At 34.0% G+C, this 23449-nt stretch overlaps 1 protein-coding gene across 4 annotated transcripts in view; it reads left to right on the top strand.

Annotated features, from left to right (window-relative positions):
- The window catches only part of PFKP (phosphofructokinase, platelet), a 47168-nt gene that overhangs the window by 19321 nt on the left and 4398 nt on the right, over positions 1–23449 (top strand). For 2 of the 4 annotated variants that reach the window (XR_011323742.1, XM_069778150.1), the window contains 14 exons: positions 1727–1892; positions 2625–2669; positions 2770–2878; positions 3320–3415; positions 4882–4974; positions 5316–5441; positions 6009–6073; positions 6772–6841; positions 9599–9745; positions 10608–10678; positions 11152–11239; positions 12151–12303; positions 22042–22206; positions 23352–23413. Coding sequence is in view for 3 of the 4 variants with exons in the window: in XM_069778150.1 (XP_069634251.1) it covers positions 1727–1892; positions 2625–2669; positions 2770–2878; positions 3320–3415; positions 4882–4974; positions 5316–5441; positions 6009–6073; positions 6772–6841; positions 9599–9745; positions 10608–10678; positions 11152–11239; positions 12151–12303; positions 22042–22206; positions 23352–23413 (1456 nt within the window). In the remaining variant the exon portion in view is untranslated. Of the gene's footprint in view, positions 1–1726; positions 1893–2624; positions 2670–2769; positions 2879–3319; positions 3416–4881; positions 4975–5315; positions 5442–6008; positions 6074–6771; positions 6842–9598; positions 9746–10607; positions 10679–11151; positions 11240–12150; positions 12304–18133; positions 18287–22041; positions 22207–23351; positions 23414–23449 lie in introns of all 4 variants that reach the window. The other 2 variants (XM_069778152.1, XM_069778151.1) reach the window with 2 other exon arrangements.

The raw sequence follows: 23449 nt of genomic DNA, 5'->3' as shown, positions 1-23449 counted from the left end.
ATAATTTTTGTGTTAGAACAAACAGTGAATGATCAATCCTGCTTCCTCTCTGCATGCCACTTGAGATTTTACAGCTGTCTTATTTTCCCTTCATCATCTCTTTTTCTAGATGGAAGAGTCCTAGTTTGCTTAGTTGTTCCTTATATGTAAGTTCTATACCTTTGATCATCTTTGTTGCCCTTCTCTGAACCTTTTCCAGTTCTACCATGTCCTTTTTGAGGTGGGGAGGACCACAACTGCACCCAGTATTCAAGATGAGGGCAAACCATGGATCTACACAGTAGTATAATGATCTTTGTTTTGTTCTCTATTCTTTTCCTAATATTTTCTAATATTTTGATTTTTTTGATTGCTATTGAGCATTGAAGCTGATTTATTAATGAAAACAGCATTATATTATTACTATGCTGAAAATACCATTATTTTATTTGTGATGTTAGGGTACACTTTTCATGTGTATTAATTTACATTTATCTACAATGAATTCCATCTGATACTTTACTGCTCACTGTGTCTTGCTAGTCATCTTCATTTCTTCTCAGACACTCCATACCTTTAGAACCCAAGTAATTCAGTTTGATCAGTAAACTTCGGCACCTTACTGCTGATTCCCTTTTCTAGGTTATTGCTGAGTATGTTGAACAATGCAGATCCCTGTAGAACTCCATTGGTTACCTTCCTCAGATACAGAACTTGCATTTACTACTGCCCTCTGTTTCTTATTTTTTACTCTCTGTTTCACATTATTTATTCTATGCAAAAGCCTTCTCTCTTATGCTGTGGCTACTTAGTTTCCTCAAAATCCTTTGGCGACAGACCTTGTCAATGGCTTTTTGGAAATCTAAGTAGAAAATGTCAACCAGATATCCGTTATTCATGTGATTATTAAGTCACCTTTGGAACTCTAGGAAAGGTTTGTAATGCATGGTATACATTCACAGAAAACATTTTGATTCTTCTTCAGAGTGGTGTATTTATCTTTATGGATATTAGTTATATTTTTTATTGTGTTGTCTACTATTATCTCTAGTATGGACATTAAACACACTGATATATAGTTCTTGAATCCCATATTAAAAATTTGGCATTGTATTTACTACCATCCCATCCACAGATACTAAGGTAGTTTTAAGCACTTAAGCAGCTATGGTATTTCATCCTTGAGATCCTTTAGAACTCTTGGATGATTCAGCATTTTCACTGATGTCTTGGGAGACACAGACTAAGACTTAGAATAGGAGCTTTTCCATTGTATTTGCTTATTAATCATGAAATCAGAGCCTTTCAGTGTTGCAGAAGAGAAGTCTTCAAAAGTTTAATGCTGGTTTTTGATTGTTTACATATGCCCATAATCACATCCAGTTGCATCCTTTTACTTCTTCATTGCACGTCATACACTAAGACTACAATTTGAATGCTATTGTTTAAATCCAAACCATCAATTTTAAGGCTGGTTACAAAACATGATGATCTGTTGACACTTTGAAATGGACTGAAAAGCTCTTGTTTCCCTCCTTACTGTAAGGAGTTCTATGCAGGATTCTTTTGTTTGGTTGTTTGGCTTTTGTTTGTAGTTTTGACTAACCTTGTTACCTAAAATATCTAAACATAATTTAATGTTTGGATACATTTAATTTACAAAAGTAGAGCACCCAAGCAATATGTCTAAAATGTTTAAAAAGAAAAAAAAAATCTTACAGGTCTTTCTCTGGTTACTTCTTTACAGGAAAGATTGATGAAGAGGCTGTTAAGAAATATGCTTACCTTAACATTGTGGGAATGGTTGGATCCATAGACAATGACTTCTGTGGCACTGATATGACCATAGGCACTGACTCAGCCTTGCACAGAATCATTGAAGTTGTGGATGCCATCATGACTACTGCTCAAAGGTAAATTGTGCATATTATAGAAAACTATAACAAATATACAGTTGTTTATGCTTCAGATCTTAAGTTTTCTATTGCCATACAATAGTGGAGGATATACGTTAATTTTAAATAGAAGTTAGGTAACTGGTATTTGTAATTTCTAGAGTGGGAATAAAAGCTCTTTTTGGCTGCATCTTTCAAGTGTCTCGGTTTCTTTTTTTCTTAGTAATTGCTTTTCCATCATTCCTGTCATGGCAGGACTTCAAGCATCTGATTGTAGAGGCTGCATCAGCCTTAGGGGCAGGCTTTGTTTTTTTGTTTTTAGTCTTTCCCAGACATACTGTTCTAGAGAGGATCCAGACATACCCTGAATAGTACGAAGTAGCATCTGCTTGTATATAAGCTTTCCCTAGGTAAAATGTAAGCAATTAAATGATTATTTTTTTTAATACAGCTATATCATTACAGTTCTTAACTATGGCTCTGCATCACTTACATTTCTAGTAAATGTTCACCTCCTCTCTCCTAACTGCCCTTACATGTTTTAGATGAAAGTAGTAGTGAAAATGAATTATGCGTTGGAAGATACGTAATTTTAAATACATTGTTTACTACAGCCTTCATTTTGCTAATGAATTCTTTGTTTGGTAAGCATGGTAAACACAGGCTATTTCCTGATATCAGGTTCTGATTTCAAGAATTTGGACTGGATTTTTGAGTTGCAATATTACAGTTGTTTTCTGATTTTTACAGCCATCAGAGGACATTCGTTCTGGAGGTTATGGGGAGACACTGTGGGTATGTATTGTCTTCTGCAGTTTGTGTCTCATACAGATGTAATTATGAAAGATCAGGAAATCTGAACCATAAATGTCTAATCATTTGTTATGTTTATTAGGTATCTAGCTCTTGTTAGTGCCTTAGCCTGTGGTGCAGATTGGGTTTTTATTCCTGAATACCCACCAGAAGAAGGATGGGAAGATTCAATGTGTGTTAAGCTTTCAGAGGTAATCTATTACTGTGTTTTGGATTCTCTGAAGTCTTTGCAGATGTTTGTCTGAAAACAGTGATTTAAAAACATGATCAGGGCTTTCAGCAAGTCTTTGCTTCTGGTGTCACAGATAGTGCTATTTGATCTTAAAACAGCTTTTTTCCTGCATTCTGTGATTGTTTTGAAGAATTATTATGACCTACTCTAGTGATTACATAAAACTGTTCCTATACAAGCAGTGTGTGTACCTCTCCTTGTTAATTTGTTATAAGACATTTCATTTCATCCATGAGAAGACCTGTAGGAAGATAAAATGTGTGAGAACTCTGAAGTGATCAAGTATAAAAAATATTCCCTCAAATCCTAGCAGCTTAATGTATAGCAATTGATTATAAAATTGTGCTGTAAATTTTTTCTTTTTCTTCATTATATGGATGTGCTTTTATTTTTATTGTAGAATCGTGCACGAAAGAAAAGGTTGAATATTATTATTGTAGCTGAAGGAGCTATTGACTGCCACAACAAACCTATAACATCAGAGAAGGTTAAGGACGTAAGTGTCAACATCCCTATGACACACTTGCTGTTTTTTTCTTAAGATGGGGCTTGTTACTAACAATAACATTCCTGTAAAATGAATCTGTTCCTGTAAAGTAGTTTATCACACAGTTTGTTGGTTGCGTTTTATATTTGTGCTTTATTGTCTAAATCCATAGTCCACTTAAGGGGGAATTATTTCAGTGACTTAATTAGAACCTTTTTTCCTTGTAATAGAAGATAACAGTCCAAAGCACCTACTTCATAGGTGCCTTAATTGATAGAGTCTGAAATCAGCTCAAATCAATGATGATAATCCTGTTCTACCTTATATTTCTTGTAAAATTTTAATAATGGTCTGTTTCATAGTGAAATAATACTGTCTACTTGGGACAAAGTCTTGCCACTTTTTTCTAAATGATTGCTTTGCCAAAAATTTCATTGATGTCTAAGATCAAGAAAAACTTTTGAGCTGAAATTATTCTGCTTTTCTTGGAAAGGGTCCTGTTAGAAAAGAAGCTGAAAAATAGTCATTGGCAGGACAGAGCTAAGACACTTTGACTTTACCTGGGGCTTATCTGTCCTGCGACTATGAAGTTTTGTTTTCCATAGGTGTCAGTTTGAGAGTAATCTTTGACTCTTAATTCAGAATTGCAGTTTTACAAAGTAAAATTTAGCACCAAGCGGTGTTAAGTATACATGCTGCAGATAGCTATTATGCTTTTATGGAAGAAACACTACTTGCTTGCTACAAGTTTCAGCCAGTTAAAACATTCAAAAACTATAAATACCAGGGATAGAAGATTTTGTAAGTAACTTCTAAATTTTTTTTCTACTTTATGGTATCCATTACTTATTCCTAACCTTACATGCTCACTGAAGATATATTAATAAAACATGTCTTTCTGTGACTTCAGATTTGGTACGTAATAGGAAATGGAAAGAAAGCCTGACTGAATGAAATAGTTTTATTGCTATAATTTTTACTGCAAGTTGTAAAAGCCTTGTCAATTAAGGTTAAAAGTAATCTTCACTAAAGTTTTACTCACAATCTTTTGGGATGTGTAATCTTGCATGTAGGTGAAATGTGGGCTGAATAAAACACTAACTGAACTTCTTTCAGGTATTCTAATTATAATATTTAGATCTGTTTTTTATAAGACTGGGGACTGTGCATAATGAAGCCATTGTAACTGTAGCTAAAGCATTGCAATCTAAGCCGCTGTTTTGCCATTATTAAATAAAATGTTCCTTTAGATTAGGAACGTGGAGTTTAGTTCTAGGTTAGGAATAAACTAAAGACTGGCTTAACTTTTATAGTATTTTCATTACTGTTGACATACTAATGCATAGCGTACATGGAATTATTCCAGTAGCACATAAAGCAGAGTAATGCTAACACATGCATATATAAAATAATGCTGATAAAAAAATGATGATGATAAAAAAAAAAGGTAAATAAAATTTTGAAATTCTTTGTAGCTTGTGGTTCAGCGGCTCGGTTTTGACACCCGAGTAACTATCTTGGGTCATGTGCAAAGAGGTGGAACCCCTTCAGCTTTTGACAGAATTTTGGTGAGTGAACCTAAAATAATTACTCATGGCACTACATAGTACAACTACATTTTGATTATATATTTGGGGGATTTCAACTATTATCTCACATTAACTGTCTGAATAGCTCAAATTCAGAATAGTGAAGCACTTCATGTAAAGGAATCTATATTAGGATTAAAAAGGAAAGCTGCAAGAACAATTACCCATACTTAAGGGTATTAAACAGCCTGCAACATTTTCACGTACCAAGGAATAATTGGTTTCAGCTTGAATTACAGAGAAATTGTGACCATTTCTGTGACTGGAATCCTTGTGCTTTTATGTGCTTGCTTGAACATTCAAACATTACCTATTTTCAGGCAAGTCGTATGGGTGTGGAAGCTGTGCTTGCCCTTTTAGAAGCTACTCCAGCTACTCCTGCCTGTGTTGTGTCCCTTTCTGGAAACCAGGCTGTCCGTCTGCCTTTGATGGAGTGTGTGCAGATGGTGAGTTTCTGGCAAAAAGCCAATTTATAGTAATTCATTAACTACAACAGACCACTGTGTACAATAATTGTCTGTTGTCATTAAAACACTGATGGGAATGTGTGCAGCACTTTCCCACATTTGGGAATAATTAATTTCATGTGTGTTTTCTATGTATTACTTTTTCGCGAACTATCAACAAACAAGAAAAATATATATTTTTAATTTGTTTTAAAATTTCATCTCAGATCTTCTCTTTTTATTGCTACAACAAATTCGTCAGATGCTTGCATCTATTACACATCATACACGAGTCAGGTTTTGGTTCAGCTTAAATGGGGCAGGAGGGAAGCCAGATACATCTTTCCCTCCCCCCAGAAGGTTTTAGTTGTCTGTTTCTACTTTGTTCTTCCCCTGTCCACTGTAATTTATGCTATGATAAGAGGTAGCTCATAAATTAATGAAATGTCAAAATTTCTTTTTTCACTTTGGAAAGCTATTTCAGAATGATCTATTTACTGGAATACATTAAATAATCAATTTCCTGTGTTTTTTAAACATATTGAGTAATCAACTTGTTTTTTCAAGACTCAAGAAGTCCAGAAAGCCATGGATGAGGGAAGATTTGTTGAGGCTGTGAGGCTTCGTGGAAGGTATGGCCAATAACTTGTATCAATTTTTTTACTCTAGGAAAGCTGAATTGCTTTGCTATTCTGCTGGCACTTGACATTTTATTTTAGATAATTTAATATCCATATGTTTTTGTGTATTTGAGAATAATAGAGGAGACAGAAGAAGAGTTGCTTAAGTAGAATAATTGAAATTCTTATCTGCATAAAAACATGCAAAACAAAGAAAACTGTAATTCAGTACTGTGTCAGAATAGTGATGGGCACTACTAGGCTACCTATTCACAAAGAAAAAGCTGCTGTGTTGTATGAGCTGACTGGTAGCAACCATATGTTTGTTTATTCAAGATTTTGAGGCCAATCCCGTGACTTTGTTTATAAGTAGCTGGTAGTTTTCCAACAGTAATGTTGGAGGGAGACATTCGGCCCTCTTATTTGTCAACAGAGCATTTTCTGTTTCAAGTCACTTGATAATAAAATGCTTTATCCATGATCTGTAAAACTAACTTGCCAGCTATATCGTTATTTTATATTTTCTATTATCTTAAGGGATTGAGTATTTTCCAGTGTTCTCTCTTTTCCATTTTTTATTGCGTTTTTTATTTGTAATAACTTTGGTGCTAATATTGCATACCTGTTTTTGAAAGTTTCTGAAAAATTCAAGTGTTTCTTTAAAATAAGTTGAAAAGTTTACTATTTTACTTATTTACTTATTTATTTAGGAGCTTTGAAAACAACCTTAACACCTACAAATTACTGTCGCACAAAAAACCAGATGCCGAGCTTCCAAAGGTAAAGGGGGTTTTTTTGAGTGTGCAATGCATGTCTGCTTTTGAGGTATCTTAACAAATAGTATTTATCTTCTTTTCTCCCCCTCATCCTGCCTTAATACTCTCTTCAAACCTATGTCATAGGATATTTTATAAAATCAGTTAAATATTATAATGGCAGAAAGATGCATGCAACACACAACTTTATTCTAATAATAACTAACTTTTTTAAAAGTGAAATACCTTTCTAACTAGAAAATTTCCTGCTACAGTTTCTTTCTCTCTTGGATGTATGTCTGGTCCCAATTGCTATAGTGTCTGGTCCTCATAGTTACTGTTATGCCCTCTGTTCCTTAACATGGAGAGAAGGAAAGGTGATGTAATCATGATTAAGAGGGTGGGGTTTTTATTCTGGTTGTTTTTGGTTTTGTTTCAAAAGTAAGGACCTAAGTTTGACCTTCAAGAGATCAAAGAAGTCACGATTTTTTTGGTGGATAGTCAACATTTGCTTTGCCAGATCACATGTTTGTTTGTTTTGGGTGTTGTGGGGCTTGTTTGTTTGTTTTATATAGATATATATATACACCAATGCAAATTTAGGACTGTTAGCACTGGGCTTTTGTATTTTGTTTTAAAATAGTTTTGCCATATCTTTTTGTGATGGATGGCATTAGAAGGAAATGTAGGCCACTTGTAATTATTAACTGCTTGGATTTGACCACACTAGGTAAATCTTTGTGCTTCAATAAAAGGGGTTGCATGGGAATTAAATACTGGATGAAATGTGCATGTCACAGGAATTGAGGAAGAGGTTAAGCTGATCAGGTCACTAGAGCCTACTGAATGCTCTGCTTCGGCAGTGTTGCTGCACACGTATTTTGCTGCTTGTGTTTCCCTTGCATTTTTCTACAATCCTTTGATTGTGCCAGAGCTAAAAAAGAAACCATACGTGTTCTGTTTTGGGTCTCTTTTTTTTGTTCTGTTTTGTTTTGTGGTTGGTTTTTTTTTTCTTTTGATTGAAAGAGATTCCATGATCATTACCTAACAACTGTTCTGGTTTTTTTGTCTTGTATTCCCATCTTCCAGGATAAAGCTAATAACCTCTAGCTCTTCCGCAGTACCAAATTGTTACACTTCTGTCTTGTTAATAGATATAAGCAATTTAAGGTCATCCAGCTGACCCTAAAGCATGATGAATTTTAGTGTGTAAGCTAAGGCTGTCAAATTTTCTTGCATTTCACTTAGTTTGCTATCATTTAAATTCTGTTTGCTAAATTCATACAGAGTGGTTAAACTTTAGCAAAGGTCAGGCATGTAAAGTTTTAATTCTTTACTTACATTTTGCTCTCAGTATTAATTTTGAAGCTGTAAAAATAAAACAAAATTAATAAAATGCAGTGTCTTAATTTTTTGGTAATGGATTATATTTTTATCTGTTGTAAATCAACACTTATTAATGTCAGTGAAACTGTATCAAGTTATACTAGCTGGCCATTTCTTAATCAAAGACAGTGGCCTGTGACTTATCTGGAAATAAGCTTTCCATTTCAAGGAATACTTCATGAACAGAAGATCTGCATTTCATGCTCTGCAGTTAAAATTTAATCCAAAGATGCTTACTAGCATTCTACACACAGTAGCACTCTTGCTTTGTTTACCCTTACAGTGCATTTTTTTCTATTATATTTTCCTTTTTAATGCAAGTATTGAAGTTTTTACCTCTGGGAAAGAATCCATGATCTGAATGATATTGGATTTATCAGTTTAAAGTAGTAATTCAGTTGAAGAAAGTATTCTTAATTTGAAAACTCTTGTGGTTTTAGAGTTGTGGCTGTTGTAACAAGACAGAAGTTTTTAATAGTATTTTGTAGCTAGATTGTGTGATTTTGGCCACTTGTGTTCAGTCTGTAATGCTTACATCCATTTAGATGTAGTTGTTTTATCTAGAGTACAATTGACAACAAAGCAATATAAATGGGGACTAAATGCATAGGTATGGAATACACATTATATACCAAAATACTTATTATTTCATGTTATGTTTTAAATAGAACCTTCTCTCTTACATTGCCTGTGGTTTAAATTACAAAAGTATATTTGATATCTCAGACTTTTCCATTTGAGTAGATTAGTTGCCCACCTGGGATACTCATTAAACTTGGGGAGACACTGTATATAAGCACAGTTACTTTGAGTCATTCAGAAATGCTTTAAAAACTGCCATAATCTGAAAAATGTATGGTATTGAGAAAGATGCTGAGTGCTCCTGTTTACTACTATATTGTCATCTGCTCTAAAAACCTGGACAATACTTTAAATTAAAAGTTGTCATCTGTTTCACTTTACGTGATACTTAAGATATACACCTAACTGCTATGTGCTAGAATTGCTTCCTATTCTTTTCTTGGCTATTCTGGGTGGTTTTGCAAAATACTACTTTGATAACATGAAACTGGTTGAGTAACGCAAGATATTTTATGTTTCTGGAACCTAGCTGAGCTATAATATAAAAACCTGAATAGCTTAATCTGAAAACCACATAAAAATGTGATAAAGTCTTATTTAAAAACAAACATTCTTTTTTAAACTGTTTATATGTGATGTTCTGCAAATGGGGAAATACGTTTATGCACCTTCTAGTTAACTTCAAATTTTGGATGGTTTTAGGGGCTTTGAAATTCCTTTCCTACATTCCAACATTTAGCAACTGTGTATGATGGAAAAATTAACCATGGTGTAGAAATTAAAGTGCTTATTAAATACTATTTTTCTCTTGCAGACTAATTTTAATGTGGCAGTTTTAAATGTTGGTGCCCCTGCAGCTGGAATGAATGCTGCAGTGAGGGCTGCAGTGAGAGTTGGCATAACTGAAGGCCATAAAATGTTTGCTGTCATTGATGGATTTGAAGGTTTTGCTAGAGGGAAGGTCAGTATTAAATATGTGCATTACATAGTAGTATGTACCCCTTCCCACACCACCACCTTTGTTTATGTTCTTAGAAGGTATGTTCTGTCATAACTGTGTGGGAACTGATTCTGTAACCTTTTTTATTTCATAAAGATATATAAAACCCAAATTGTTACTGTATTCCTCAACTATTCAAGTCTATAGAATCATTTATCTTAAGTATTGGTAATCACATGCTGCAGAGCTACAAAATTAGTCCAGATGAATCCTACCTTCAAATTTTGGTTGATGTTTAGCATATGATAGATTTTCCACAGGATAACAGAAGAATCGTTGATTCTGTGTCATGAGTTGTTGCATCTGTGTTTCTTTGCTATAAGAAACTTTGCAGTGGTGCTTGTTGAGGGAGGAAGCTTATCCCCAGGGGAGTTAGATTTTTCTGTTCCCCTGTTTTAAATGTTAAGGATCAGTTGGTATACTGAGGAGAAACTGGATACAAAGTTATGATTTCTATGCCTAGCTGGAGCGTTAGGTCCCCAAACTAGCTTCAAAGACCTAGATTTAGATTTTTGTTTCACATTCAGTAGGAAAGGATGTGAAAATAGGATCATTATATGAAACAAAGAGGCAGAGTTGATCATGGTCTGGAGGAAGAAAGAACAAATAGAATGGAAAGGGATTGGTAAGAATTCAAGAGAAATTAAGTTAATGTCTTGATGATGCTATTTTCTTTCTTTGCCAACTTCATTTTTGGTGCTGTCAGTGCCCAACAACTTGTTTCAACAACTTTACATTAAGTAGTACCTGGTGTTTGCTGCATGTCAAGAGAAGTAATTGGATAATTACTTAACAGGATCTCCATTTTTACTTTTATTCAAAGATAAAGGAAATCAGCTGGGGAGATGTCGGAGGCTGGACTGGTCAAGGAGGATCAATTCTTGGTACAAAACGGTAACATCAATATTTTGACAATTGATATGATGAGATGAATTCTAGTATTTCATATAACCGGTGTATGATTCCATGCTCTTTTCCTTCCACAGAGTGTTTTAAGTCCTCAATTTTATGTTGTGGTTTGGTTTTTTTCTGTTTTTTTTTTTTTTTTTTTTTTATTGTTATGTTCCAACTTGGATATCTTTATAGTACTGTACCATATCTGAAGAGAGAATGAACATGGGAGTTGGGACCTCAACTTAAAAATTTCCTGGGGTCCTTACACTTAAAACAATTGCAAACCTGTAGTTTCTTTACAGTTGACATGATTCCTTAATGGATGTCAGGAAGAATTATTTGTATGGATAAAAATGTAAAATGAAAAATATTGCATTGCCTGCTTGGTTTACTGTTTCAGCTTAGTAATTGGTTTTTATTGCTGCAGAGTCTATAAATTTTTTTCATCTTTCTTTTGGTTTAATGATTTTTAGTACTCTTCCTGCAAAATATTTGGAGAAGATCGCTGACCAGATGCGCACTAACAACATTAATGCCCTTATGGTTATTGGTGGATTTGAGGTACACTAAAATGTCTAATTATATCTAAGTAGAGTAGAATTTCTAACAAAACGAATAGTCCATTTTAATTTTTACCCAATCTTCATGCAAAGTGCATTTGGTTACAACTATATTTGATACACAACGTAAGTAGTGTTTAGGATCAGAAGTATTGTCAATCACCGATTCTGTGGCAAGCTGACATTCAAGACAGTGACTCGTAACTGCAAAATAGGATGTGCTAAATGGATAAATAAGGTGAGATAGCATGATAGTATTTTTGTATTTAAAAAAAATAATTAATGATCTCAGTAGTGCAAGTTCCAGTCTATACTGTATCAATACTTAGAACATACTTCCAGAAGTTCTTAACCTTTAGTGGTAATTGCACTGTTAGTCCCTTACTGAAGCCACTCTTTCTCACATAGTGCATTTCAAAATCCGTAATTGATTTAGAGAAGTATTTTCTTTTTTTTCTGTATTTCATGTTCATTTCATTTTACCAAAACAATAAATTTTTGAAATCTTGATTCAGGAAAGTATTTTGCTAACTCTTCCCAAAGAAGAGCATGCTTATTGCTTCTTGATAATGAAAGAATCATCCAATTTTACCAACCTGTTAGGCATGGCCCTAGTTCAGAAAGATTGGGGAACTAGTTTGCAGTATGTTTTTGTTGTACAAAGCACTTTGTTGTGTCTAAATTATATATCCCCTTGAAAATGACTGTTCTATTTATTGTGTTTTCAAATGTATACCTGTTTTTAATGCTTTCTTTTTTTGTGTGTTAGATTTTAGTGGTTCCTTAATGCTTTGACTTGCTGAAGTGTGCTGTGGTAGAAATGGCTCCCCCTGTGGCCCCTCCGTTTTATCACTCCAACTTTGCCCTTATTTTATTCATCCTAATTTTTCACCCAATGCCTGTGCCCAACAGGCGTACCTCGGACTTCTGGAATTGTCAGCTGCCCGAGAGAAATATGACGAATTCTGTGTTCCAATGGTTATGGTTCCTGCAACTGTATCCAACAATGTACCGGGTTCAGATTTCAGCATTGGTGCAGATACTGCTCTGAACACTATAACTGATGTAAGTCTATTCTGGTGTGTGCGCTTACTAACAAAGCAGTTCTGGTTTAAACTGACTAAATTGGCTAGAACTGGATATTTTTATAGACCAGAACTTTGGAAAATGATACAGTTACTTGATATAGCCACATTCATAATACCCATTTAAAAAAGAGAAGGTTTAGGATCCCAAATGCTTCCATTAGGTTTCCTCTGAAACTACAATGACCTGTAAACTTGTAAACTACAAAGTAAGATGGCATATATCTATTGTATATGGAAGAAAGAAACCTAAAGCTAAGACTTGACGATCATTTGATGCACTGCAGAGTAAAAAAATCCCCATTATGGGTAAACTATCAGTATACCTAGCTGTAACAAACACTGAGTGAATGTTGTTCTGTTCAGAAAGAGATCCTTATTTATGTAACATCTTTATTCCTCTAATACGTAATGTAAGATCCATATTTCTCTAAAAATAAGAATTGCATGTATTCTAGTAATAACAGATTTAACAAAAAGAGTTGAGACATAATATGAAGTATTTTTTAAAAAATCAAATCCAGTAATATGATTATAAATTAAAAATATATTGATTAATACTAAACTCAGTTGGACAGAAAGCATTGTCAAACACCTTTCAAATTAAATTCAGGCATGCACATTTACAGTTCATCTGAATTCATCACACCTCTGCTAAGGAAAGCAATTCTGTTTATATTCTGACATAATTTTGTCTGTGAAACAATAGCAGTAATATTACACTTCCTTCAATTTTTTTTCTTTTCAGCATAATCTGCAGACACATACATATTGCAAATACAGTTGCAGAGTGTCCATAGTTTGTTCAAAACACAGCAAAGACCTAATAAAGCATTTGTCTTCAAAATTGAATTTACATTTTTACTTATAAAGAAGAAATTGCATTATTTCATAACTTAGTAATTTACAACAAATTACCATATTTTATTACAAGTTCCACTTTCTGATTTTTGTCTCCAGCCACGCTGGACCCAGAATGTAGAATTTTTCACTGATTGTACATATCAAACTACATTTTAAAAAGTGAAAAATAACGAGCACAGTGCTCATGTAAACCAGGAAAAGAACTTCAAGTTGCTTTTGAAAATTAAATGTCACTTCTTCTATCACTTAGATACATTTGAAGATGTTAATCATGATATTATTTTCAGAAATTTGAAGGATTCCTCAAATGCTATCAACTTCAAAAGCACTAATATAAACTTCACCTGTTTTGTTTTTTTTTTTTTACCATGGTAACATAAATATTTTTATCTTCGGCAAAATAAACCCTTCAGTTAGCAAATTTCAGTTTCCTTAACTGTTGCCTTGAACAAGACTGTAAGATAACTAAAATTTATCTTGAACGTATTCTTTATAGACAACGTAGGTTATAAATGTGGATGTTGTTTCCAGTTCTGGTAAATAAAAATATCTCTCCAAAATGATTGATCACAAATTAAGGTGAGTAAAATGATTGTGCATAACACCTACTTTTCTTCTTTTCTTTTCTTCATAAGCTTTGTTTGCCTAACTGACTTCTTTTTATAGGTTATTTCATGTAGAGGGGATATATTGTAGTCAGTCAGTCTCTCTCTCCTTGTTGCTGTGTTTTGCTTTATAGTTAGGTTTCTAGATATCATTTGCCTTCATTAGATAATAAGATGTCAGTATCTCCATATTTTCAATGCAGTAGTTGAATAATTCTCAAAATTATATTTTTTTACTAATAGCTTCCGTCTTGGTTTTGCATTTTATTTTGCCTAGATTTTTCTCTGAAATAAATATGAAATGTAATGGCTTTGCAAGATGTAGATTCAATTCAATGGAAAATTAAATTTTGTTCTCTTTTGGGGAAGGAGCAGACTTCTGTGTTGTGGCAACATTTCTGCTTGGTATCTTTTCAGTTTTCTGCTCTGATGGTTTGAGTATGATTCACTAAAACCGATAATGAAAAATGTATCCTTTCATTCCTGTGTCGTGTTCAGATCAGGTTGCATAATGATGATGCCCCCTCTTAAGTGTGACTGATAAGCTCAATACAAGTCATACAATTGACTGTGGTAAATGAAAGTAGCAGATGGACGTGAATGTCCATTATATCTAGTTTATAGCATTTTTATTCCTATTGCCACTATTAGGTCAATAAATGTATCAGTTTTCAATGCTCTCAGATTAGTACCTCTTATGAACACCAAAATGTCATCACACTTAGTTTTTCTGTGGTACTTTTCTTTCTTCTGTGTTCTTGACAGTTTTTAGTAAGGTAAGTACATTTCTACTGGGTAATGAGGCCTTGTTAGTGTTTGGCATTACTAGACACTTGTCAATGTTAGGTTGTTTAAAACTTGTCAAGGCATGTAAATGGTACCTGGAGACATTTGCACATAAAATGTGTTAATATGCTGCATTTAAAAAGGAAAACAATAAAACCCAGACCAACAGATACATAACTTCTGAATGAGAGATTAGGTAAGAGCGTGCTTTTCCCTAAGTCATAGATAGTGGGTGGTATTTTTCTCAATAATTAGAAATTAGATTCTATAACAAATTCTGTAACCCTCTTGAAAAGTTCCATTTTTGTTTTAAAATATTTTGTTTTAAAATTTTGTTTTAAAATTTGTTTTAAAAATGTTCCATTTTTGTAATCAGTTGAATAGTAGAATTTGGTTTGTTTTTTTGAATAATGTTTTAAATTTATGATATGCTGTATTTTTCGCTTCAGTTTTCAGAATATTAGAAAAATTGTCAATGAAAACTCCAATATAAAATACCTGGGGAAAGCTGGATGTTTCTGTACCTGAAAAGGGTATGCTTAAGGCTTGTATATCTAGATGTACAAAATAAATTGTTTAGGACTGCAGAATAAGAACCTGAACTTTGAGTTTTCTGTGAAAAGAAGTATCAGTAAAATAACTACCGTAATAAAAATACCTATATTCTCAACTTCATGTTGCTAACCCAGTGAAGTGAATAGAATATTATTTCAGATAGCAGACCTCTGGAATGTGATACCGAAGAAGTGTTAGGTTTTCTTCTACATGATCATGAAGGATAGAAATTTCTTTTTAGATGAAAATTGGATTAATATTGATCAAAAAGAGGCATTAGCAATACATCTTGCAGATGGAACTAAAAAGCAGAAACCTACTCTGTAATTAAGCAGAATGAACAAGGAGTTAGACTCTTTCAGCTACAGAACATGGAAAGAGAGTGGAAAGGATGAAAATTTAATTTGAAAACAAAGCCTACTGATGGGCTAGAGGGAATTGATGGAAAGAGGAATAAACCAGAACAAGGCATGGAAGAATATTTATTTGATTTAGGAGATGTAGAAGTAAATGGGGAAATGAAAAGAAAAAGGTATCAGCTAGAGATGGAGAAAAATAGAACCTGAGAAAGGAGGAGGCTAAAACTTGGTAATGTGTTTCTTTTGACAATCTGCCTTTTCCTTTCATCAAAGGGAAGGGGGTACAGGTTGATCAATTAGTTTTGTGAGAAAAAGAATAGCAAGCAGCCACTGAGGAGCAAAGAAAGCTACAGTTAGATTGCATTAATGGAGTCTCCATGCATTTCCCTTGAAAAACACAGATTCCTGTACCCTTCCAGTGCTGGTACTAGCATATGTGGCTCCACATTAATCTGAACTAGGCAGCTGAAAATTAGCCTGGCCAAGCTGGCTAACCAGTTAAATTTTCATCCACTTCAGCCCTAGCAACAGCTGTATGTGGAGGTAGAGCAGTAAATCCATCCCTTTCAATGGTCATTTGCATTTAGATAAACATAAAGACAACAAACCACAGTCTTTGCTTGACTGCGTGTATTTTTATAAAGCATCATTGGTTATGGCAATACTGTTTTTAAAAACACAAATATAATAAAAGGGTGTGAAATGATTAAACCATTTGACATAGTACAGTATCCCTCTATGATCTTACTGTAGTACTTATTTTAAAAAAATAGTCATAAAACATTATTAAAACCACCTATCACTTATCCTTTATAATTATTAAGTGACCCTTTAATGAAAGCATTTTCATATTTTGCTGCAGTGATGCAAAGATGTTGCATATAATCATCTAATGCTCGTGCTTGGTGAAGGTACAGTCTTCTGATATGTTTGCTGAAATCACTTGCATCAAATAAAATGGCAATATTTAATGCAAGTAAAACATATCTTAACTGCATCTTAACATATCATAAATGCAGACTAACCAATTGTGTTAGTTATTGCTATAAATCTCCCCTCGACTTGGTTTCCCAAAAGTCTCAATATAAAACTTTTTAGAGAAACTCATGTTTTTCAGATCTTCATGAAGCCATGTGATTTTACCAAATCACTGTGACTCAGTGTACATCTTTATTTTTCAGTAGAAATAAAAATTCAAAGCAGCCTGACTGAGCTGAGTTGGGCTAGACAATTACTGAAATTTTCTCAGTAAAGTCTTGTCCACTCAAAAAAAAAAAAAAAAATTTCCATTTGTTGCTCTTCTGGCTATACTGCTTCTCAGAGCTACAAGTCTGAAAGTGCAGTCTTTTAGACCGTGTTTCAGACTTAAACTGGAAACGCATTGTAGCACTGAGCTTAATTGAAAGTTGCACTTATGAAGTACATGAGTAGAGAGAGACTTTAGAAAGTCAGTTTGCACTTATGCACCTACTGCCACATGGCCTGTTCTCTCACTGAACAGGATCTGCTCTATCTAGGACAAAAACCTAGAAAGCAGAACTCTCACACGTGAATATTTTTCCCATCATTTTGTCCTAAGTTATTGCTTAAATAGTCACCATATAGATATTTGTGGAGATAGCTTGATAGCTATCTAATTTTGATCTGCAATAGTTTGGTTCTCTGAACTGATTGAGAAATTGAAAAGATGAGACTTCTGTGAACATCAGTCCTTTCTGGGAGAAAGAGAAGAATGTAATGTACTATGTAATCAGGCTTTCTTGTGGAGAGTCATTACATAGGCAGTTTGAAAAATTGCCACACATCATAAGAGATGCGGATTAGTTTAGATTAGAAAGAATTGGAATAATATAACTAAAAATATGTTTACTGACTTAAAACAGCTGCATAATCTTAACCTTTAAGTATTATTTTGACATCTATTAGGAACACCTAATCCTTTTCACATGATGATTTATTTAGTAGTGTTTGGAATCTTCCCAAGGACCTACAGCTGTTTTTCAAAGAATCCTTGAACTATACTTGCAAAGTTTTATTAACTCATCCATGTGCACATGTTCCTGGATTTTTCTGGGCCTAGGTCCAGTCTATGTGCATAGAGGCAGATGTGTGATGTTGATAGAGTCTTGGAAGTCATAGGCAAAACTTTTTTTCCTTTTTCTTGGTGGAAATCGATGTGTGTCTTGACTTTATAGGATAACATAGTTTTTAAAAAAGCAGCTTTCTTTAAGCATTTCCTTCAAGTTGTAGGTGTTTTACTAGTCAACTTTCTAAACTCCTTAACACGTATCAAACTTTGTTCTTTAAGTGGTTTCTTGTGGAATGGTTTCCAATAGATTTCCAGTCTACCTTTATGCTGTCTTTTTCTGCCCAACTGCTTCAGAACTCTATGCTGTGCACACTTGTTGTTCACTCTGTATTAACTTGCACTAATCTTCTGCCTTTCTTCAAAGAGCATTGTGCCAATGCAACCCCAGTGCACTGTTGTGGTATGTACAGGATATCCCCCCCACAAATAATCTCACCAATTTTATTTACTTGGGCCAATGGACAGCCAAATTTACCATCACATGCAAGGAGTCATTAGCAGAGCAATCCAAAGACAAGGAATGTATCACTCATACTTGTACCACTGCTTCAGGCCTATGAAAGTTGTCTGCAGCTACACGAGGCACGTTCCCGCTTTGAGGAGTTTTGCGTACCTATCTGTGTGTTGCCTGCTACTATTAGCAACAATGTGCCAGGCACAGACTTTAGCATTGGTGCTGACACTGCCTTGAATGCTATTGTGGAGGTAAGACTGCATATCTGTTAAAAGTTAAAAGACAATAAAATGCATAAGATGAGGCTATCTAAAGACCTTGAAATGTCTAGTTTTCTAAAATAATTTTGTTACTGTATTTTTTTTTCTGGTTTATAGTTAAGAAGTTTTCCAAGACTGATTAAAGATTAAACTTATAAAAATTATGTTGTATGTTTAACTTCTGTTTTGTTATCCAAGACTGCTGCATTAGTTCTTAGGGCATTTACTATTACCGAGAATAAAATATTTTGCTTGCTTTGATTTTTTTTTTTTTTTATCTTATGTAGCTCCTCAGCATTACTTAGATGAAAGAAGAAAGCAGATATTTTATAAATAAATGCCACATTTATTGCATGAGCTAATGACTGAGCTCAGTGCAACAGGGCATTTTAAGTACATGGTTAACGCTAAACACATGAATAATCCCATAGACTGCATTAGGCTTAACATATATTAAGTGCATATAAATGTATTCATAGTATAGATAGTTAAGTCTGTTACTGATGCCAACTAAACAGTGTGAGGCCAGAACTTGCTATGAATGAGTTTTCCATTTCAGTCAGAACAGTCAGTTTTCTAGTTTTAGTCTGCCATAGCTTTTTCCCTTGGGTACAACTGCTATATGAACTCCTTAAGTTCTTTACTATCCTATTGAGTCTGCTGGAGCCACAGCAAAGGGAACTGAGTTGAGGTCTAATGCAAACAAATGAGTAAGCCTCTGAACAGCTCTGGGTTTTATCAAACCCCTCATTATCAATCTATATAACTAATTGGGAAGTAATTTTCCAAGAAAGTCAGAATAGAGATGCAGGGGTTTGAGAAATGCAGGTTTGTTTTCCTGCTTTGATACAGTGTTATTTATTTATAGAGTGAAAAAGCTCCAGTAGATAATTGAAAGAGCTGTGTCAGAATACACTATGGCCTGGTGTTTGGGAGATGCAATACAGCATCCTTGGGGTGAAGATGACCTAAGATGTAGTGTGGGTAAATTGTAGCAATATGTTCATAGGCAGGACACAGGTACTTTTACCACTCCATGAGCTGCTTCCCCCTTACCTACTTATATAAATCTCAGGCTAAGTCTGCTAATTATGACTGATATCACTTCAAATAGTGATGCACCTGTAAAAGTGAAAACATGAAAGCAATGGAGGGAAAAATGATTGCATATATTGCTGCTTCCTCTTATTTCACTGTTTTTATTGTTAATTTTAATTGGAATTTGTACAGCTTTCAATAAAGCTCTCAATAGATACAGCCATTTTTAATTTTATTTTTTACTGAATTTCATGATGGTTAGAATGTTTAGTTTATGCTAAAAATAGAACACTGTTGATTTGGTGAAGCTTTGAATATCAGATTTTTCATGAAGCTGGCTCAGTTCATGTGAAAGCTCAACTAGCAATGGAATTCCAAAGAGTACTCCAGAAAGAGTCACCATGTCTTCATGTTTAAAACTTCTGAAATCTGCATCAAGCATTTGAGCTTTGGCCTTTCCAGCCTATGGAGTAGTATGTGAATGAATGATTCTTTAAAATCTATCTGTGCCATTTTTGTATTTGGGTGTTTCTGTCACAGTCATTCTGAGAGAGCAAGAATAGTAGAAAGTTTCTACTTAACGTCTCTTGTATAGTCAAGGATAGAAATCCTTCTAAATAAATCTGAAGTGGGTAATCCCAAAAGCAACTAATGATTTACATCCTTGCTTAGAACTTGGAGCTTCTCAAAAGGCAGAAAATCTCATTCTACTACCAGCAGCTGGAAAACTTTTGGTAAACTCAAAGCTTTCTAAAAAAGTTTTAGGTCTCTCAAAATGAAAGAAATCTTTGCATGTGTATTTATTTATTTAGTGTCTAAAGCCAAGATTTTTTTTTTTTTATAACAGAAGCTAAACACATAGTATCCATCCAGTTCCAGGCAGCTTTTTTAAAATGAGTTAAAATTGGTTCAGTGCTGCACCTGCCACTATTAAAAGTAATGGGGATTTTTATAAATTTATTATTGTTTGCCATATGCCAGAAGACAGTATTCTGCAAAAATGCTTATGAAAGCACATCTGGAAGGGGAAAGTAAAGTGCTTGAGGACACTGTAGAATCCAAGACAGCTAAAAGTAACTGTCATTTTTAAAAACTATTTGAAATTCAACATAGGCTTTTGTGACTCAGTTTGTCATGGAGATACTTTCTGCTTAGGATAACAGAATGTCAATCCATATTCTGAATTGACGTGAATTCTGCACTTGTATGTGTATACACATAATGTGCGTATCTGACAATATATAAAAATATTTGTATAAATGAAATTACATGTATCTTTTAGTAGCTGGACCTAAATAAATGCATACACTGATTTTAGTCCTTCAGTGCATTAAACCTTATGATGTTAGGAGTTCTAAGCTTTTATTATATTTAGTTTTTTCACGTATCAATTCATTATTTGTTCTGTGGTCTGTTAGGTATATTTTTAAAAGCTGTATTGCTCACAATCTTTATTTCAGCTTGAAGTATTTTCAGTTAGCTGAATGAAGGTTCTGGTTGTAACTATCTGTGAAACAAATACCTCAAATATTACAGCATCTGCAGTTACTCATTCAGAAAAACAGTAAGGCATGGGGATTTTTTTTAAATCCTAATTTAGGTTTCAAGATGACGAACTTCACAGGTACTTTTATTTCTTGTTTTTACTAAACAGGACTGGTGTGGGGACAGAACATCAGTTTCACAAAATTCTTCTTGTCACCAAGTGTGGTATAACCTATTTATTTATTTTTAAGACAAAGAAGGAAATAGTATCTTTCTATTTCTCTTTTTTGCTTTCTGAGAGGAAGATACATTATCTGATGACTTTAAAATAACTGAATGGTAGAAAAATTCATTCCAAGAAGTGAGTTTATCAAATAGCTTTTTGAGTGTTATTAAAACCTGGAGATGCAATAGTAACCTAGTTCCTAGGTTTCTATGTTTTCCTAAGTTTCCTAGGTCCTACTACACTGGACATCTTCTCTGCTTTTTTTATAAGTCTCTTAGGCAGCTCCAATATTGATGTTAATTGGTGGCATGTAAGGAACAAATCTCTTTGTAGAGAACATTCTTTATGCTGGTGAATGCAAGTGGAGATTTTTATATTAAGTATGTATCTATTAATAAAAATACCAAAAACATTTTTAAAAATGCTCTCCCAGTGCTTGAAAGAATGATGTTGATATGCTTATTGGAAAGTAAACAATAGAGCAATACATGCTCACAACTTGAGTTTAAGGAGTTGTAGCTGTTAAGTGTGGTTGGGAATGCAATGAATTTTAATATCAATACTAAGAAGAAATAAACTCTTCAGTAATGAATAGAGTCAAAGCAGAGAAGAGAAACTTACTCATACAAGAATTGATTAAAAAGCTCCATTATTTCTATTTGTATCTCTGTTAGAAAACTGTCACAACTTTTAAGTCCATGCACAAATGAAAATTAATTCTTGTTTTAGTATTTGCAGGAAGTAAATAAATAAGAGTTGACAGCAGCAAAACATTTTATTTTGACTGCGATGTTCAATGTATGATTTATAAGAATTGCTTTATTTGGTAATTATTACAGTTAAACGGGTTATGCTATTTTGGAACTTTTAAATATGTGGATTTTATATATTCTTTAATCCTTTTACCAATAAGTGATGCAAAGTTGCATGGCATATAAAAGCATAAAAATTCAGATTTCTTTTTTATTTAAACTTACAATATCTTGTCTTTCATTAGACATGTGATCGCATCAAACAGTCAGCCAGCGGTACCAAGCGTCGTGTATTCATCATTGAGACCATGGGTGGTTATTGTGGTTATCTGGCTAATATGGGGGCCCTTGCGGCAGGAGCTGATGCTGCTTATATCTTTGAAGAACAGTTTGATATTCGAGAGCTCCAGGTATACAGCATTAGAAATGTTTTCCTCATTTTTAAGTAGATGCTAAAATTGTTGTACATATATGGCATAATGTGTATATTTGAAGTAGATTGCTCATGTAACAAAAAAAAAATAAACAAAGTTTAGATGGTATCTAAAAGCTGCACCTGTCAGTAGCACTTTGATATAATGCCAGTTCTTATGTTGTATTATATGAAGGAATATATACCCAGTTATTCTTGGCATCAGGTTCAGTTAAATGACAAAATTATTGTATTAGCCATTAAACACTACTAGATGAATTGTTTTATTTTTATTCTTCCGACTGAAATTCAGATTACATGTAAATAAACAGACCTGGGCAGTTTTAAAAGAAAAAAAAAAATAGGGGGGGGGGGGGAAGGAATACTTTTTCCATTATGATATTGCTTCAGCTCATTGTGTTAGAAAGCCATTCAGGTCAGGAACTGAACAGTGTGTAAGATGTGGTATCCAAATGAGTATTTAATACAACTATTCAGAGCGTATTTGGAGGTGTTACTAAAATAAAGATCTTGGACTTTATGGTTTACAGATTAGGGTGTAAGCTGATACAGAACTTGTCTACTGTGAGGATTTTACACTTCTGAGGTAGTTGGTGCTAGCTGTAGTCATGGACAACTACAAAGCTAAAAAGATAGAAATTTCCTGAAAGGAAGAGATGGGAAATGAATCATAATTCCTCCCCACTCATTTCACAGTGGCATGTACTCTTCATGTCATATATGGGAGTACCAGCACAGCAGTACATCACTATCCATAACAGGACCGTTGCAAGGACTGGGAGTAAGGGCAAGCTGTGATCTTTTGTGGCAAGTTCTGTATTTTTATGTATATCAAGGTTATCCAACTTTGGTGCTGTACCAGTATAGCATACAAAAAACAACTTTGTGTTGCTATTAAAATCAATTATTTGTGATGTAGAGGAAGAAGTTAGTTTTAACCCAAGATGAATAAATACCCATACATGGTATATTATCCTGGATCTCCAAAAACCTGTTGATTATTTGAATTTGCACATAATACTTTATGTGGAGTACTTTACAGAAGTTCTTAGGATATGTAGGCTCATTAAAGTTGGTTTAGAGTTCTGTATGGTGCGTTAAGAATACTTTTGTTGTTTCTAGGCTAATGTGGAACACTTGACTGAAAAAATGAAAACCAGTATCCAGCGTGGTCTAGTGCTGAGGTAAGCAGAAGTAGGTTTAATAGATGGCATCAGTGA

Source organism: Haliaeetus albicilla, chromosome 2 (genome assembly GCF_947461875.1).
Source record: "Haliaeetus albicilla chromosome 2, bHalAlb1.1, whole genome shotgun sequence".
Taxonomy (NCBI): Eukaryota; Metazoa; Chordata; class Aves; order Accipitriformes; family Accipitridae; genus Haliaeetus; species Haliaeetus albicilla.
The sequence above is the reverse complement of the archived record's forward strand: the minus strand, read 5'-3'. Positions and strand labels throughout refer to the sequence as shown.